General features: G+C 34.5%; 2 protein-coding genes across 2 annotated transcripts; one reads left to right on the plus strand and one right to left on the minus strand.

The window, feature by feature from the left end:
- The first annotated feature begins 13,468 nt into the window (after positions 1 to 13,468).
- Positions 13,469 to 14,541, plus strand: LOC102612230 (uncharacterized). Its single transcript, XM_006469630.3, has 3 exons — positions 13,469 to 13,688; positions 13,924 to 14,003; positions 14,245 to 14,541. Exons 1-3 carry the CDS (start codon positions 13,575 to 13,577, stop codon positions 14,312 to 14,314), a joined length of 264 nt encoding a protein of 87 aa, XP_006469693.1. The 5' UTR covers positions 13,469 to 13,574; the 3' UTR covers positions 14,315 to 14,541.
- A 698-nt stretch (positions 14,542 to 15,239) lies between these two features.
- Positions 15,240 to 17,266, minus strand: LOC102611931 (septum-promoting GTP-binding protein 1). The gene is made up of 6 exons (XM_006469629.4): positions 16,545 to 17,266; positions 16,281 to 16,401; positions 16,072 to 16,168; positions 15,946 to 15,985; positions 15,763 to 15,846; positions 15,240 to 15,657 (listed from the first exon to the last, which is right to left on the minus strand). Exons 1-6 carry the CDS (start codon positions 16,866 to 16,868, stop codon positions 15,493 to 15,495), a joined length of 831 nt encoding a protein of 276 aa, XP_006469692.1. The 5' UTR covers positions 16,869 to 17,266; the 3' UTR covers positions 15,240 to 15,492.
- Between the last annotated feature and the right edge of the window lie 2,131 nt (positions 17,267 to 19,397).

Below are 19,397 nucleotides of genomic sequence, written 5' to 3' on the forward strand. Positions count from 1 at the left end.
TGCACATATATATACAGATCACATCCCTATAATCAAGGAGCCAATATTCTTACGTAATCAATATTCCTACGTATCCCTATAATCTAGCAGTTGTCATTGTTTACAACTAATATTACAGTTAATATTCCAATACCCCCCTCAAGTTGGAGCATGCAAGTCCTGAATGCCCAACTTGCGAAGGAAGAACTCAAATTGTTGTCTACCCAATGCCTTTGTAAATATATCAGCCAGTTGTGCATGGGTCGAGACATAAGTTGGTCAAATGTTACCAATGCGAACCTCATCACGAACAAAATGACAGTCTATTTTAATATGTTTGGTCCGCTCATGAAACACTAGATTTGCTGCAATGTGTAAGGCTGCCTGATTGTCACATTATAGCCTCATTGGATTTGGATGCTTCACATCAAGTGTCAATAGTAGCTCTTTTAACTATTTTAATTCACAAGTGGTTGCTGCCATAGACCGATATTCTGCCTCAGCTGACAACTGAGATACAGTATGTTGCTTCTTAGTCTTCCAGGAGATTGCTGAATTTCCTAGTAGAATGAACCATTCAGTCAAAGAACGACGAGTTAAAGGACAACTTGCCCAATCTGAATCACACCAAGCAGATAGTTGCAGGTCACAGTCTAATCTTAGCAAAATTCCTTGACCAGGATTCCCTTTCAAGTAGCGCACAACGCATAGAGCAGCTGCCCAATGTTCTTCCCGTGGCTATTGCATGAATTGTGCCAACACATGCACATTGTAGGATAACTCGGGATGTGTAACGGAGAGATAAATAAGTCGGCCCACCAATTGTCTGTAACTCTCAGGATTAGATAAAAAAAACTCCATCGGCCAAAGCCAAATTATGATTTTGCTCTAGCGGGAAAGATGCAGGTTTAGCTCCGAGTAAACCAACCTCAGAGATAATATCCAGCTGATGAGCATAATTTATATACATATTTTACCCTTAATTATATAATTGCCAGTTATTTTATTTGTTATTTTTAATTAATTGAATTATTTTATTGCATAGGGAATTAATTGGAGATTATGGATGAAAAGTACGTAAACAATAACAATTGGACAGCATTGAAGATCAAATCAATTTGTAGAAGTAATTAAGAAGATGTGCAAGAAATTCTGTTCGAAGAAACCGAAGCCAATAAATTGAATTCTCCATGTTCGTGCAAACAAAGAAGAAGGTTAAAGCTAAAGTGGGTAGCACATAAAACAAAGCTTTTAATTAAGTCTTTGAATGGAAAGTCAAAGTAAAATAAAGGAAGGAAATCAATAGCTTTTGGCTTTTATTGTTTTCAATTACGTGGCAAGCTTAGGGATTTAGCTTGTAAAAGTTGGTTTAGTTATTAGAATCACAATAGGATTCGGTGGCCAAGCAATATAAAAGGGAGTTTTGCTTTTGAATAAAAAGAAGAGAGTGCAGACACAATTCGAGCAGAGGAGAATCAGCAACCAAGAGAAACTGAACAATTTGCAGCCGCTTGAATTAATCTCTATGACTGGTTTTATCAATTCTCTTATTCCTAATTCAATTATGTTAGGCTAGATTTTTACTTTGGTTGAGGGTGAATTCAAACTCCTAAACATGCTATGCAATTAAATTTAAATTCTATCATTCAATTTATTTAATTGAGATTGTTTATGTTCTTCTATAATTAATGTTCATGGTTTATTCTTTTTTTATTTGAGTGGCCAATTAGATAGGACTTGAATAAATTTTATTGCTAGATTAAAATTCTTGATCCGTAATTGTCTTGATGTTTTAATCATTAGTAGCAAGTTGGAATCAGTGATTTCGATTATAGAACATAACTTAGGTTAAATAATCCGAGCTTGTGTGTTTATTGCCTAGATCAACCTAATATCTTTCTTTGTTTAATGCTTCCATTATCTTAAATTTAAAGAGCTTGTTTTAAATTATTAATGGTTAGAGATTATGTGAAGAGCTTGTTTTCCCTAACAACACACTAAGGAAAAATTGAGACTAACAGAGCTTATTGTTGTCTACGGTTGATAGTTTCAATATAAATTGATGATATAATTGATATATTATGTGCATGTTTGGTGGTGGCGAATGATCCTTTAACCAAAGTTTTCATCATTATTATTTCTTTCTCCTTAATTAGAGTTTTTATTAAATTCTTATTCGTAGTTTTAATTTCTCTATTTCTTACTATTTAGTAAAAAATTCATAAACCCCCTTTTTATTTATAATTGGCATTTTCTTTAGTTAGATTAATTTATATTATTACTACTATTATTTTATTTTAAATCTTGCTTTAGAGTTGATAATAAATATAATTAGCATAGTCTATGTGGGATCGATCCTTACTCGCTCTGTACTAATTATTTATATTAGTGGTAATGTTTTAAATTTGGTGCACCTTACGACACTACCACCAGCGCGTATTTACGTTGGCACTAGAAAATTCCTGTACGACTTCAAGCTACTTCAATTCCTAGGAAATATTTCAACATTCCTAAATCCCTTATATGAAAGCATTTGCTCAAATACTCCTTGAAAATCTGAATAGCTGCATGATCATTACCAGACACGACAATGTCATCAATATATACAAGGACATTGATTTGTACCTTGCCTTGGCGCAAAGTAAAAAGAGAGGAGTCCAAGTATGATTGTTCGAAACCATAACTCTTCATAGCAGTAACCAATTTTGCAAACCAACACCGGGGAGTTTGTCGTAATCCATACAAAGACTTCTTTAAATGACATACCATCCCTGGGTTCTTTGAATGAAAACCAAGAGGCATACGCATGTACACCTCTTCTTCCAAATCGTCGTGTAAGAACGCGTTATGCACGTCCATCTAATGAAGTTCCCAATTCTTAGCTGCTGCTACTGCCAGAAAAGCGCGAACTGTAACCATCTTTGCCACTGAAGCAAGCGTCTCGTTGTAGTCAATCCCTGCAACTTGCATGTTCCTGAGATTACCAATCAAGCCTTATAGCGCTTAATTGTTCCATCAGCATTATATTTGATCTTGTATACCCATTTACAATTTATAGCTTGTTTTCCTAGTGGTAAGGGTTCTACAGTCCATGTCTCATTATCTTCCAGTGCTTGTATCTCTTTCTTCATTGCATCTCTCCATTTTTCATCTTTTACTGCTTCAGTAAAAGAACTGGGCTCAACTCCTGCAGTAATAGCAGCCAAGAAAGCACGATGTCGCAATGAAAACTTATCATAGTTCACATAATGTGTTATCGAATAAGGACTACCTGAGGAATATGTATGGCCAAGTGAGCTTGCAGAGGGGCTCGAGGAGGAGCTCAACCGTTGTACTGTGTGTAAGACATAATCTCGCAATCTAATGGATTGTTGTCGTTGCCTGCAACCACACCCTAGCACAATTTCAGATTGCTCATCGTCCATAGTCTCATTGGCACCCCCCCTTGCTACAGATATTCCTTGATCTTATTCATCATATATAGGGGTTTCAGCAGATTTCCCATAATCTATATCCCTTATACCTTCTTGATCCTCTTGTCCAGGTGATGTTTCTCGCTCGTCGTCTCTTATACCATATTCCTCTTGGTGTGTTATCCTAGAATGGTGCTCTAAGTTTTCACTCACATCAGCTCCCCACATCATTTCCTCTTCGGCAACCAAGCCATCTACCTCATTGTTTTTCGTCTTGGATTGTTCGCTAGTGCATTTGTTCACATAAGGAAACACATGTTCCTTGAATACAACATCCCTTAAGACAAAGAGCTCACCTGAGTTCAGATCATACAAACTCTAGTCTTTCTTCCCATAAGGGCACCCAACAAAAATGCATTTTCTACTTCGACTGGCAAGTTTATCTCCTCCATGCCTTTGATTGTAAGCATAGGCCAAACATCCAAACACTCAGATATTTTTATACGAAGGGGTTTCACCAAACAATATTTCATAAGGTGTTTTTTCTTGTAACAATTCAAATAGAGTTCGATTAATCAAGTATGCAGCTGTCAATATGCACTCTCCCCAAAATTCAATGGGCAAATTTGCTTGGAAGTGCAGTGCTCGTGCTATATTGAGTATGTGACGATGTTTCCGTTCTACTCTCCCATTTTGTTGAGGGGTTCCAACACACGAGATTTGATGTATTACACCTTTCTCCACAAAGTAATCATCTAAGCAAGTGAACTCAGTCTCATTATCACTACGCATTATTTTCACATGTTTATTAAATTGTCTATGAACCATAGCAAAGAAATTTCGAATAGTTCGCACCACTTCGCCTTTATTATTCAATAAATAAACCCACACACCTCTAGAGTAATCATCAATAATAGTCAAAAAATAATATGCGCCACAAAAAGTTGGAGTTCTGTAATGATCCCATAAATCATAATGAATCTTCTCAAAAATATTAGATGCCTTATTATCACTAGATACAAACTCTTCTTGACAATGTTTTGCTCAGAGACAAACATCACATCCATCAGTACACTTATTATTATTTCTATTAACGATGGGTAACAACCTAATGACTTTGTTGGAAGAATGGCCCAACCTTTGATGCCAAAGATCAATTGAGCCTTTTTTTTGCTACTTTTATAACTTTCACTGATGTTATGCTCTGAAAGTAGTAGAGCCCCTCACGCTGCTCACCCGCACCAATCAGCATCCTTGAATTGTGATCCTGTATAACACAAAATTTATTAGTGAACTGGACTATACAATTCGACTCCTTAATCAATTGTGCTACTGAAATCAAGTTACACTTCAAATTGGGTGCATATAACACATTATTTAGTTTTAGTTGTTTATCCAATATTGTTGTTCCTTCTTTCTCCGTTATTGCTTCTGTCCCATCTAGTAGCCCAACAGGACATGAGAGGACTTTCTTCAATTCACTCATCGACTTAAGGCTTCCTGTCATATGATGAGAGGCCCCGCTTTCAATTATCTATTCCATTATCTTATGCTTACCATTCAATCTTCCTTGATTTCCTTCTTTTTGCCCATTTAATAGATTAAGCAATAGGCTCCATTGTTCGTTGCTTAATCCGTTCAATCCACTTTTGTTTACTTCGATTATCTATCATTGAGCCGTACTTCCCTGTGTTGTTACCTGCGCTGCGTTGGCCCGAATCCTATCCACCGCATCCTCTTCCTCCAAATGCAGCAGGCTGCTTCTGTCCTCCTTGTCCACGGCATGTTCCACGTCCACTTCCTCGAGGTCGATTCCCCTACCAATCGGGGTACCCAATTTGCTGGAGACATGATTCTGTATCGTGTCCCGTTCTCTTGCAATTTGAGCACAATACAGTTTTGTCATTGCTTTCGGTCCGTACTTTCGAGTTTGTTGTTGTTTGAACTGCAAAAGCCATGGCCTCGACTTGTTGTTCCTTCCCGCGGGTTATGCTACAAACTCACTCTTCATGGATAATCATAGCATATGCTCGATTCAAGGTTGGCAATGATTCAGTGCTCAAGATATTGGAGCGCACCGTCCCATAAGTTGAGTCATCCAAGCCCATCAAAAACTGATGTAGCCTTTCCTCTTCACGCCTCTTATCTAATTCCACGCCGATGTTGCATGTGCATCCTCCACATCGGCATGTCAGGTATTGCTCGTAGTTTCTCAATTCTTCCCATATCATCTTTAATTTGCCATAGTAACTCATAACAGTTATGCCTCGCTGTTTACATTCAGCCAACTCAGATTTAAGTTGGTTGTTCCACGTCCACTTCCTCAAGGTCGATTCCCCTACCAATCGGGGTACCCAATTAGCTGGAGACATGATTCTATATCGTGTCCTGTTCTCTTGCAATTTGAGCACAATACAGTCTTGTCCTTGCTTTCGGTCCGTCCTTTCGAGTTTGTTGTTGTTTGAACTGCAAAAGCCATGGCCTCGACTTGTTGTTCCTTCCCGCGGGTTATGCTACAAACTCGATCTTCATCGATAATCATAGCATATGCTCGATTCAAGGTTGGCAATGATTCAGTGCTCAAGATATTGGAGCGCACCATCCCATAAGTTGAGTCATCCAAGCCCATCAAAAACAGATGTAGCATTTCCTTTTCACGCCTCTTATCTAATTCCACGCCGATGTTGCATGTGCATCCTCCACATCGGCATGTCAGGTATTGCTCGTAGTTTCTCAATTCTTCCCATATCATCTTTAATTTGCCATAGTAACTCATAACAGTTATGCCTCGCTGTTTACATTCAACCAACTCAGATTTAAGTTGGTTGTTCCACGTCCACTTCCTCGAGGTCGATTCCCCTACCAATCGGGGTACCCAATTAGCTGGAGACATGATTCTGTATCGTGTCATGTTCTCTTGCAATTTGAGCACAATACAGTCTTGTCCTTGCTTTCGGTCCGTCCTTTCGAGTTTGTTGTTGTTTGAACTACAAAAGCCATGGCCTCGACTTGTTGTTCCTTCCCGCGGGTTATGCTAGAAACTCGCTCTTCATGGATAATCATAGAATATGCTCGATTCAAGGTTGGCAATGATTCAGTGCTCAAGATATTGGAGCGCACCATCCCATAAGTTGAGTCATCCAAGCCCATCAAAAACTGATGTAGCCTTTCCTCTTCACGCCTCTTATCTAATTCCACGCCGATGTTGCATGTGCATCCTCCACATCGACATGTCAGGTATTGCTCGTAGTTTCTCAATTCTTCCCATATCATCTTTAATTTGCCATAGTAACTCATAACAGTTATGCCTCGCTGTTTACATTCAGCCAACTCAGATTTAAGTTGGTTGTTCCACGTCCACTTCCTCGAGGTCGATTCCCCTACCAATCGGGGTACCCAATTAGCTGGAGACATGATTCTGTATCGTGTCCTGTTCTCTTGCAATTTGAGCACAATACAGTCTTGTCCTTGTTTTCGGTCCGTCCTTTCGAGTTTGTTGTTGTTTGAACTGCAAAAGCCATGGCCTCGACTTGTTGTTCCTTCCCGCGGGTTATGCTACAAACTCGATCTTCATAGATAATTATAGCATATGCTCGATTCAAGGTTGGCAATGATTCAGTGCTCAAGATATTGGAGCGCACCGTCCCATAAGTTGAGTCATCCAAGCCCATCAAAAACAGATGTAGCATTTCCTTTTCACGCCTCTTATCTAATTCCACGCCGATGTTGCATGTGCATCCTCCACATCGGCATGTCAGGTATTGCTCGTAGTTTCTCAATTCTTCCCATATCATCTTTAATTTGCCATAGTAACTCATAACAGTTATGCCTCGCTGTTTACATTCAGCCAACTCAAATTTAAGTTGGTTGTTCCACGTCCACTTCCTCGAGGTCGATTCCCCTACCAATCGGGGTACCCAATTAGCTGGAGACATGATTCTGTATCGTGTCATGTTCTCTTGCAATTTGAGCACAATATAGTCTTGTCCTTGCTTTCGGTCCGTCCTTTCGAGTTTGTTGTTGTTTGAACTACAAAAGCCATGGCCTCGACTTGTTGTTCCTTCCCGCGGGTTATGCTAGAAACTCGCTCTTCATGGATAATCATAGAATATGCTCGATTCAAGGTTGGCAATGATTCAGTGCTCAAGATATTGGAGCGCACCATCCCATAAGTTGAGTCATCCAAGCCCATCAAAAACTGATGTAGCCTTTCCTCTTCACGCCTCTTATCTAATTTCATGCCGATGTTGCATGTGCATCCTCCACATCGGCATGTCAGGTATTGCTCGTAGTTTCCCAATTCTTCCCATATCATCTTTAATTTGCCATAGTAACTCATAACAGTTATGCCTCGCTGTTTACATTCAGCCAACTCAGATTTAAGTTGGTTATTCCACGTCTACTTCCTCGAGGTCGATTCCCCTACCAATCGGGGTACCCAATTAATTGGAGACATGATTCTGTATCGTGTCCTGTTCTCTTGTAATTTGAGCACAATACGGTTTTTTCCTTGCTTTCGGTCCGTCCTTTCGAGTTTGTTGTTATTTAAACTGCAAAAGCCATGGCCTCGACTTGCTGTTCCTTCCTACGGGTTGTGCTACAAACTCGCTCTTCATGGATAATCATAGCATATGCTCGATTCAAGGTTGGCAATGATTCAGTGCTCAAGATATTGGAGCGCACCGTCCTATAAGTTGAGTCATCCAAGCCCATCAAAAACTGATGTAGCCTTTCCTCTTCACGCCTCTTATCTAATTCCACGCCGATGTTGCATGTGCATCCTCCACATCGGCATGTCAGGTATTGCTCGTAGTTTCCCAATTCTTCCCATATCATCTTTAATTTGCCATAGTAACTCATAATAGTTATGCCTCGCTATTTACATTTAGCCAACTCAGATTTAAGTTAGTGAATACGTGGTCCATTTCTTGCCGAGAATCGTTCCTTGATATCATCCCAAAGTTCTTTTGCAACCTCCCTGTAAGTTATAGTCGAGCGCAAAGTTGGTTCAATTGTGTTCAAGATCCATGTTATCAGCATGGAGTTAACTATCCACCAATCTTCATGTGCCGTAGAATCATCCAAACACTGTATCACTGAACCATCGATGAAGCCAAATGTTTTCTTGGCCCGCAACTGATGTGAATCCCACAATGAAACTTTGAAACGCACACTTAATTTGTAGTTTCAACTTCCTAAGAAAGTTCTAAACAGATTTATGACAAACAAAACCCTGACCCAATGCTTAAGAAAACATGAACCAAAGGTATAGAGAATGATATTGACGCCACACTCAAGAAATAGATGAGAATGTGAGTGATAAGTCTAAATTTAGAATGCCACAAGAATGCAAATTCTTGATAAGTTCACTAGTTCTCAAAAGAACCAAAGAAAAAATAATCTTTCAAATTCAAATAAAATTAATCTCTACTGTTCTTACATACAAGGTTGCTGAATTTAAATAGGCTAAAAGAAACCCAAGATCCTAAAAATACAAATGGAAACATTGGAACAACCCTTCAAGTAGGTTTGTCAAAGGATGCTTCAAAAGTCTTCACCAACCCACCATAATTAATGCTATCTTTGACAAACTTAATGCTAGCCTACTATAATTAATGGTATCATTAACAAACTTAATGTTAGCCCACCATCATTGATGGTAGACTTACCTTACACATTGACAAACTTGAAACAAAACAAACAAATGAAGTTGAAAAACAAATGAGTCGTTGAAAATCCCAAGTCTAAACAAGCTGTAATGAATTGGTCATAACTCCTTCTAGAGAACTCCAAATCCAGCTCTGTAAAATTTATTAGAAAGCTAACTTAATTATCTTTCCAAGGTATATAGCTTGCACATTACTTCTGGCTCAATCAATATAGTTTTTATTCCAAATTTGATCTTTCTGCATTTGATACAAATTGTGTATTTGGCTGCCCAATAACTGGAATAATGCCCACAATGCCTTGTTTTCTCTTCAAGCCCAATTCATGATATCTTGCATCTTGAATTGCATTTTCAATCCATATTTTCTCAATTAATCCATTTAAAGCAGCTTGCATCTTTTTGGCTTTTGCTCTTGTAATTGGGCCTCCATGAATGTGCAAATGATCACTTGAAGTTTTAATAGTATTCCCTTGATGGTTCTCATCAACAACGCCGTTCTCATTGCTCGTGCCCATTCATGATAATTGTCACCTTTCAATTGAACTTGCGTGATGATGTTTCCTGGATTGTCGTTGGCCGAGAGATAATACGATGATGTCGTGTTCTTCGACGGCCTATCATCACCTTCCTTCTTCTTGTCATCTCTGTCGTTCCTAGCCATATCTGTGAGGCTTTAATACCATGTAAAGAATGTGTTTTAGAATTGAATTTCTCATGCCCCCTTTCATTAACAAACTCATGCACATATAGATACAGATTACATCCCTATAATCAAGGAGCCAATATTCCTACGTATCCCTATAATTTAGCAGTTGTCATTGTTTACAACTAATATTACAGTTAATATTCCAATAGTTTATTGACACCTTGGAAGTCAATTGTAAGCATTTGAAGCCTTAGAGGGTTGTTTACTGGAATCCTCATGCCCGGAAAGCTTGAAGGCGTGGACGTAGGCGAGGTTGGTCGAACCACGTAAAAATCATTGTGTTTGAATATCTCTTCCCTTATCTTTTTATATTGTGATTGATTTATTAGTCATTACTTTAAATTCGTTTTAGATTTGCATTAAGGTTTGCATTAGAACTGAATAATTTTTAGAAATCCAATTCACCCCCCCTCTTGGGTTGCATAACTAAAATTTCATTCTGAAGAGACCATATTTGCATGTATAGTAAAACATTTGATCTATATTAAATTATTGAGCATATTACTCCTAGAGTGGCATAAAGTATCAACTAGAAAATAAATCACAAATGCCCTCGAAGAGGTAAATGATAAGAATTAAAGAGATTCAAATTGCCCTCTAAAAGATATGCATGCACATTAAAAAAGAGAGATCTTTAATCCTTGCAAAGGCATGTATATTAGAAGTTTTGAAAGATCTCAATTAGGCATGTATATTAAAAATGAGAAATAGTTCATTAATGCTAGTACTTGGTACAAGAGAAAATATTGAAATTGATATAAGATTTTTCAATAAAAATTTAGCTATTATGATAAAATTTTTAGGATCCTGAATTAATAAATGTGAAGATCATTGAATTATATGATTGGTCTAGATTGTAAAATATTTGGACTTGTAGTCCATACGCTAGAGAACTTAAAACTAATTAGTAAATTTAAGAATTCTGGACTTGTAATCCATAAGCCTGAAGTCGTGAAATTTATTAATAAAATGTGAGCCTGAACTACAGTGTGTCAAAATTAAATTGAACAATTTAGATACTTGTTCTTAAAGCATAAAAAGCTTGAAACAAGTACTTGAAGTACTAAATTAAAAAACATGCACATTATATGTTCTTGATAAAACTATAATTATAGTTGTATAAATTATAGCAATCTAGACTTATAAAAGTATAATCACTTGAGTGAATTTATTATAAGTTGGATATGTCATTATCCACTTTGCTAGGTGATTTATTAAAAATTAGAAATTAAATTTGTAATATTTTTAAAATGTGTGATGATTTCAACATGAAAAGACTCGTGAAGAGCTTATGAACTTATTTCTTTTAAGAATAAAATTCAAGATAAAAGATCTTAAAATAAACAAAATTTCTTTCAATTTATGAATTGAAATTTATCAAGTGGAATTTCGATATTAAAAAAGTACCAGAAATATTTATATTAAAAAATTGATCTACTTTAAAGTATGTTGTATGTATCTTAGTCCCTAAGAACTACATTTTATTCCAACTTGTGCCTACAAAGGCATTGAGATATTGCATAATTGCAAATTAAAATACGTTCAACTTAAACTTTAGAACGTCAAAATAGTATGAAAATCATATCACACTCTTTTCTTAATATGGATGCTAAAGCTCGGTTTTGTTCCAGAATATTAAAAAAAATTATGAAGATATATACGTAGCGATATTCTTCAATGAAAACAACAGTGTCTCCAATTTATTTTATGTATTCAAGCTTTTAAAATATGGTGTTGATCATGTAAATTGTTTCATTAAGGTATTACAAAAAATATTTCTTTTAAGAATAAAATTCAAGATAAAAGATCTTAAAATGAAAGAATTTTATCCGGTGGAATTCTGACATTATCTTTAACCCTTTCATATTAAAAAAACTAATCTATTTTAAAGTATGTTGTATGTATCTTTGTCCCAAATAACTATATTTTATTTCAACTTGTGCCTACAAAGGCATTGAAAAATTGAATAATTGCAAATTAAAATATGTCCATTACATCTTGAAAACGTCAAAATAGTGTGAAAGCATATCACACGTTTTCCTTGATATGGATGCTAAAGCTCAATTTTGTTATATATATGGAGATACTCTTCAATCAAAATGATGATACCTTGACTTTATCTTATGTATTCAAGTTTTTAAAAGATAGCATTGATCATGTCACCAAAACATTACAACAAGTACGATTGATCATTGAAGCATCCGTATCACTTTTAAGGGGGAGTGTGCTTATTAAAAGGAGTTATTGATATAGAAGGTTAAATGCATTGTACTATTTTTCTTTTTCTTGGTTTTTCCTATTAAACTTTTCCTAGTAAGGTTTTAAAGAGTCAATTTGTTTCTCCTTAAAATACAAATGAATAATGTACTCTTTTTCCTTCGCTAGTCTTTTTCTCGTAAAGTTTTTACTAGCAAAGTTCTAATGAGGATTACTCATTTTAGGATGAACATATAAGGGACAGTGTTATGAGATTTTTATATTTTATATGGATGTTCATCAAAATAATCTTTTATCTCCTCACAGGCGACTTTTTATCATTTATTACTATAAAAGGAGACCTTTACTTCTTATTTATATACACTTGAGATTGAATAAAATTTCTTTCTAGATATTGTCTTTTATTTGCTTTTTTTTTTCTCTTACTGTATTGTTGTGCTCCTAATTGGTAAATAATTTAACACTTAATTACTTATTTTAATAAGAAGTCATTAATAGGGAGATTGTCAATTTTCTCCCCACTGTAATCAATATGTACCAATTGTCCCCCTACTGTTTTTATAATTACCAATAAACCCCCTAATAACATAAGTTTACAATATTATCCTTATTTTCAAATACTCTTTAATTCATATTTATTATAAATTAAATAAATCACATGAATGGAAATTAAAATAAAAAAATTAAGTATTAAAAATAAGAAATATATGTTTTGATGTGAAAAAATTAATAATAAAAATATTTTTCTTGTACTTTTTTATTTTATAAACATTTTCTTATAATAAATATATAAGAAAATTATTATAAAATTATAAAAATTATTATAAGAAAACTTGAATGATAAATAAAAAATTCTTATAAAATAAATAATAAAATATTTTTCTTGTAATTTTTACATTTAATTTTAAAATCTTATAAAATATTTAATAGAAGAAAATGTTTTACAAAATAAAAAAATACGAGAAAAAAAATTATTGTTAATTTTTTTGTTCACATCAAAACATATATTTCTTGTTTTTAATACTTAAACTTTTTATTTAGTTTCTATTCATATGATATATTTAATTTATAATAAATATAAATAAAAGTGTATTTGAAAATAGGAGTAATATTGTCAACTTATATTGTCAGGGAGATTATTGACTATTATAAAATTAGTAAGGAGGTAAATTATATATATTGATTACAGCAAGGAAAAAATTAATAATTTCTCTCATTAATATATGTGTTAATGAGATGCACATTATATACATAATATACATCAGTAAAAGTCTTTTTGCCCATTAAAAATGGCCACTTTCGAATAGTATATAAATGAGAATTTAAAAGATAATTTTTAATAGATAGAAAATACATATATGTTTTTCTAATTTCTCAAATAATTGAGGTTATTGTTTTTTTCCCCTTATGTCATGCGGGTAAATTGTAGTAATTTATTAGGCCCCATCTCTCGAGGAGGAGGAAAAGAAAAAAAAAAATGGTACTCAAAATTAAACGACGTAGTCTCTTGAGAATATACGTATGAGACAACCGCCACTCGGATGAATCGGTTGATTGAGTCACGATAACTGATAGTTGCAGAGACAAAGAAATGAGCGAGACAAGACCAGTGCCTAGGAGAGAGAGTCCATGGGGAACGCCAGAGGGCGAGCATCGTCAGCCAAAGGCGCACAGATGCAACGATCGAGCTGAGGATGTTATCCAAGTAATGCCAAATCTTCTTATTTTTTCTGTTTTGTGGGTTAAATTATCCGTTCAAATGTAATATGTCCATTTTGTTTATATATATTTTTGTTTATTTCGTTCCAAAGTCTAAGCGAATACCCATAATTTATTTTCGAATTAAATGATCAGTACCATGTGGGGTTTTTGCCAATTTGGTAGTTAGTGCTGAGATTGACTTCCTGAATCTGATTTGTAGCTTTTTCTGTGTAATGTAGGCATGTTTTGAGGGAAATCCATTTAAAACGGTTCCAGGCCCCTTTAAGCTCTTTTGGCAGTGTATGCGATCAAACCCAGGGTAATGTACTCTTTAATCTGCTCTTGTAGGCAATAAATTTAACAAATTTTAACTTGATTTTAACAGGAGCTATAGATTCTGGTAATTGAATTAATAGAATGGATTGCAAGTTTCTTTATCATCCTCGGTCTTATGTTCTTAAGTTCATATTCTCCTTTATGTTTGTGAGAATGTATCAGTTGGATCTTTTATGACTTGTTACTTTATCCATGTGTGTGAACAATGTCTGCGGGTTGTGCAGGGAGGAACCAACTGAGCCATTCACCTATTTGCAATTGGATCCCCCTAAGAGAGAGGTGAAACTCGAGTAAAATACTTTCTAAGAATGCAGTTGTAGTTGTTTGCTTTCTGCTTGAAGCCTCTTGTGTTTTTTAGTTAGGCAGTTTTTGTTATAAATTATGGACAAGAAAGGGCTAATGTGGTGTGGGACTGATAGATTGTGGTCTTATATGTTCAATAATGCAAAATGATCAGGTGAACAAAATGCCTTTTGATGTAATTTTTTCCAATATATAATCATTAGATTTTGTTACCTCAATTGTCTCTTCATGATCTTTTTTCAGATTTATTCTTCACCATAAACAAAATAGGCTCACATTAAGAGATGGATGATGCCACGTTAGCCTATGTTTGTTATTATTTTAATCTGAAATTCCTGTTGTTTCAACTAGTTCGTGATCAATGATTCGAAGTGGATGAGAAACAAGATTGGGTTGTGAATACAGGGCAATCAGTCATCTTTGGCTTGTATGTAGTCAGGCCTATATGAAAGGTTTGTCTTTGACGTGTGGCAATTGAACAAGTGTTTTCTTATTGAATGATCTTTAGTTCTTGAGTTAATATGGATAACATCTGCATCTAGGAGGTTTCTACTAAACTTTGCTAGCCATTGGACTGGGAAAACAAAATGCATGTTTCTGTATGCTTGAGACTAATGTTTGACAAAGGGGTTTGAGTTTCAATTTTCAAAGACCATAGAAGTTGAAAATACAAAGGGTACTGCAAAATTTTTATCCTAATAAAATTGTTGGTCTTGTTCAGACTGTTTCCTCCTTGATTCTGCTTATTTTACCTCAGCCATGGTATAGCTTCACCAGTCATGTTATGGGCTGCATCTTCATCCTATTTTAAGGTATTATTTCTTAAGTTACCATACAGATGGTGCATTTGCTCCTGAATGCATGTGAGACTGTGAGGGCTACCCGGTTAATAGAAAAAATGAGCTTCATGAAGGAATATGAGAAAGGAGATTGCAGACATTTTGTATTTTAAACATTTTTCTTTCTTTTTTCTGTTTTTCTATCTTTTCTACAATTGTTGAACAACAAAAAGTTATTCTTAAATGGAGATGTGGGCTCTGAGCCTCCGCCTTCCTCCATAGTCGTTCTTTCGCCTGGTAGACAATTATAACACTTCCGGCGAGTGGTTGACTGGGATAACTTTCTTAGGATCAAACCAGTTTTACTATGCATATAAAAAATCCTGAACTCTAGAAATCAATAATAGGCTCTCCAATAGTGAGATTCCGCTCCAGAGTCCATGGTATGTCGAAGAGCTTCGCTGTGATGAACTTGAAGATCTTGTTTACATTAATGTTGTAGGTCGCACTTGAAAAGAAGAGTGTGGCATTCAGAGCCTTTGCATATGCTCTTGCCTGTCACCAATAAAATGTAGATCAATTTTACCATTGTTTTAAATTGTACCATAAAAATAAATAAAATAGGCAGTTGGGTTATTATTATTTAGAAAAGAGGCACACCTGACTTGCGATTGTCCATTGCAAATCTATTGGGAGCTGAATGAAATCATCAAACTTTGTTCCTATTATAATCGGAATTGCAGTCTATAAACAATATCAGGAAGAAATGTCCGTATGAGACTCATAATTCATTAACCATTCATATATAAAGGGGAAAGTAAAAATGTGAAATGAAACCACTACCTGATTACATTTTCTTGCTTGCTGATACCATCTTATGACACTGAAGTAATAAAAAACAAAACCCTCAGCATTGAAATATAAAGAGAAATATTTGCTGCATATTCTGATTGATCACTGATCACAAACCTCTTTAGTGTACACCGACTTGTGAGATCAAACATAAACAGAATTGCTATCGAGTCTTTGCAGGCAACAGGAAGGTGATCCTGAGCTTTTGCATCACCTGCACCACACCCACAAATTTAAACACTAATTTGTTGATCATCAAGAACCCAAAAAAAAAAAAAAAAGAGCCCTAAGAATGAAAGAACGAAGAAAATATATATTATGCAAACCTGTTACTTCCCATATAGAATAAGAAATTCTTGCCCCTCGTACTAATAAAGTTTTATCCATCATGTTTAATCCTTCTCCTGGTGACCCTCCTTGTTCTTTCTCATCTCCCACGTACTTTTCCTATAAAATATATAATCCAATATAAGAGGAAAAAAGAAAAAAGAATGTCAATGTGTATGGAGTTATGAACCCCAGAAGAAGATTTCTATTTAAAAAGAATAATATGAAACCTAAGTTATATATATATATATACATATACAAACCAGAAAACTGGTTTTGCCAATGTGGCAGTCACCCAAGAGACTGATCTTCAAAGCAACTAAATTATCAGCATCAAGGTGGCGGTGGCTGTGACACAAGGACGGCCTGACGGTGGTGCCGGGGACTAAGCCGCTCTCGAGGACGGAAGGAGACGGGGAAGTCACGGTGGAGCGAGGCAGCAGACGGTACCGAATAGGCTTCCCTACCGAACACATGAGCAGTTTCTCCCAGAAACAGCTTATGCACCGTCTAAGAATCAAAACTCCTCGCTCAATTCTACGCTTTAGATTGAATTGAACCATTTTTTGGCTAAGTAATTGTGCCATTTTTCTTTTGTTGTTCTTCTTTTTGGTTATTTGGAAACTTGAAACTTTGAAAGGGGATGGCCTCTAGAAGAAGTTGCTGCTCCGTGTGTGTGTGTCTCTCTCTCTCTATATGGCCATGAAAATTGTAGCTAAGCTTTGAGTGCGATCATATTTTCAAAAACTTTGGTTATTTTTAGAATATGCTATATATATACATCTGTTATAGCTATTTTTTTAGATGAACGCGACTACTTTTGACGGAAAATAATTTTGACCAAAATTTCATTCGATAAATGCCACCAGAATTAGTCGGATATTGCCGGCAATTGTGCTTTAAATTTAATCGGTCTTCACACAGGAGGCCATTTATTTTCGGAATTTTGGATTTCTTTTTTTTTTATTAAAATAAGGCTTATGCTTAGATTCAGTGTAAATTTCGGATCTTTGTAATTTGTACAGATCTTACTAATGCGGACCAAATTATATCTAAATCACATTTCTTTTTTTAGCATCCATTAAATGAACTAATTAAAATACTTGTCTATTTGACGTGGGTTAATGGTAGCAGAAATTACAATGGGACGGAATTCTTTAGAGATTTTTTTTATTTGGGGAGGTTACCTAACTAATTTTACATTTAATTTCTTATTTTGAGAAGTAATGTGGATAATTTAATATCCATTATCTTATTTGCAGAAGGGACAGAAATTCTGTAATATCCCACTCCTCCCTATTTTCCCATTTTTTTATTTTTAACTTCTAATTTTATTTCTTCTAAAATTTTTAGTAAGTATGTTTAAAATTTAAATTGTAATGGTATGGATGTAATAACAAATATCATGATATTTATGAAAGTAATATAAATGATAGGTAATATTAGCACTTGAAGATTAGCGAAAATAATTTTGCTGATGATTTATGTAATGTGACTTTTATGGATGTGTTCAACTTTAAAACTCTACTTTTCCTTAATTTCATAGATTATCTTGTAAATTTGACGAGATTGACTTAGTTTAATAGAAATTATTTGACTTAGTTTAATGGAAATGATTTTAATTGCTTTAGCTTACTCTGATGTTTTTATTAGTAATACAATTTTATAGTTTTATTTTAATATAATTAAATCAAATTCAAGAAATAAAAGTATAAGTTATTTAAGGATTGAATGCTCTTAGATATCTCTTTTTATTATACTGGATGTAAAACAATTAAATAATGAATGGGATCGTACCTCCAATTATAATTATTCAAACTTTAAGTGTTCTCTACATTTATTAAATTTCATAAGGTGTCTTCTAGCATATTCCACTTTAGTGTTTATAGCCTTTCTCTTGTAGTATTTCATAGATCTGACAAGTTTAAGGACCTTTTTTTATAGTAGTATTTCATAACTTAAAAGACTTTATCACTTCTATTATCAAAGTGGTTAATAAATTCTACCACTATCATTTAAAACAAGTAAGTGGATCATTAATATTGGATAAGGAGCTGAGTTTTTACTAAGCATTGAATTAATAATTGTTAGGTGAGAGAAATAAAAAAATAAAAACTCAAAATAAATCTTGATTATTGATTCAATGCTCAGCAAAAAAAAAAAAAAAAAAACTTAGCACTGAATTCTAATCCATTAATATTAGTTTATCTATTTATTTATTCAAACAACTGACTTATCATATAGACTCCATAATAAAAGTTTTTGCATTGTAATCCCCATCCCCTCTCATCTAGCAATTTTAAATAGGTCGTGAATATAACTAGAATATGTGTTGGACAAGAATTCTTTTAATGAAAAACAATCACCTATAATTCAGGAATATTCATGTTGTATTATCATGAATCAATAACAAATTATACGAAACCGTACATGAATCCATAATACTTAATTCCTCTCTGGAGTAGTATGGTTGGCCTTCCATATTAATATGTTATCCTAGAAAATCCTTTAATTTTCTCCGCACTCTTTTTCTCTGATGATGAGATGTCAAAAAAATAAAAAGATACGTGTGACCTAGGGACATGACTAATTATATAAACAACTTTTCCTATTGTCTTTAAATATTTCTATTTTATTCCATTATAGAAATAAAAATTATCCTTTAAATCCCTACATATTAAAGACTCACACCTTATTAAATACATAAAGATTTATATTATCAAAAATCTTAATAGATTATTTTTTATTTGGCTTAACTGTATATGATAGTCTGCAACACATAATTATTCATATATAAGTCTAATATTAGATTAAAAATCTAACAATATTAGGATAAAAAATTCGAACAATATAGGGATGTGGATTCCATCACTCCTCATTGCCATCCCTACGTGGGTGCATGTACTCCACCGACTCATAGAAACATATATGATATGATCACCACCACAATGTTACGTACTACATAGCTTGTGACTTTGCTCGTCTCTATTCACATATATAGTTTTCTAATTTAGTTAATCAAATTGCGTTTGAAATTATTGACGAAGATAAAATTTCCTTGATGTTGTTTCCGTACGCTAGGCCCATTTTTTATTTTGATTTTTTATTGGTAGGCC

Source organism: Citrus sinensis, chromosome 2 (assembly GCF_022201045.2).
Source record: "Citrus sinensis cultivar Valencia sweet orange chromosome 2, DVS_A1.0, whole genome shotgun sequence".
In the NCBI taxonomy this organism is placed as follows: domain Eukaryota; kingdom Viridiplantae; phylum Streptophyta; class Magnoliopsida; order Sapindales; family Rutaceae; genus Citrus; species Citrus sinensis.

Coding starts and splice junctions, on each gene's coding strand:
- LOC102612230 (XM_006469630.3), top strand. CDS start 13,575: ATGAGCGAGACAAGACCAGTGCCTAGGAGAGAGAGTCCATGGGGAACG. Junction 13,689..13,923: donor GAGCTGAGGATGTTATCCAA/GTAATGCCAAAT, acceptor TGTGTAATGTAG/GCATGTTTTGAGGGAAATCC. Junction 14,004..14,244: donor TGTATGCGATCAAACCCAGG/GTAATGTACTCT, acceptor CGGGTTGTGCAG/GGAGGAACCAACTGAGCCAT.
- LOC102611931 (XM_006469629.4), bottom strand. CDS start 16,868: ATGGCACAATTACTTAGCCAAAAAATGGTTCAATTCAATCTAAAGCGT. Junction 16,169..16,280: donor TTCTATATGGGAAGTAACAG/GTTTGCATAATA, acceptor GGTGTGGTGCAG/GTGATGCAAAAGCTCAGGAT. Junction 15,658..15,762: donor AATGGACAATCGCAAGTCAG/GTGTGCCTCTTT, acceptor TATTGGTGACAG/GCAAGAGCATATGCAAAGGC.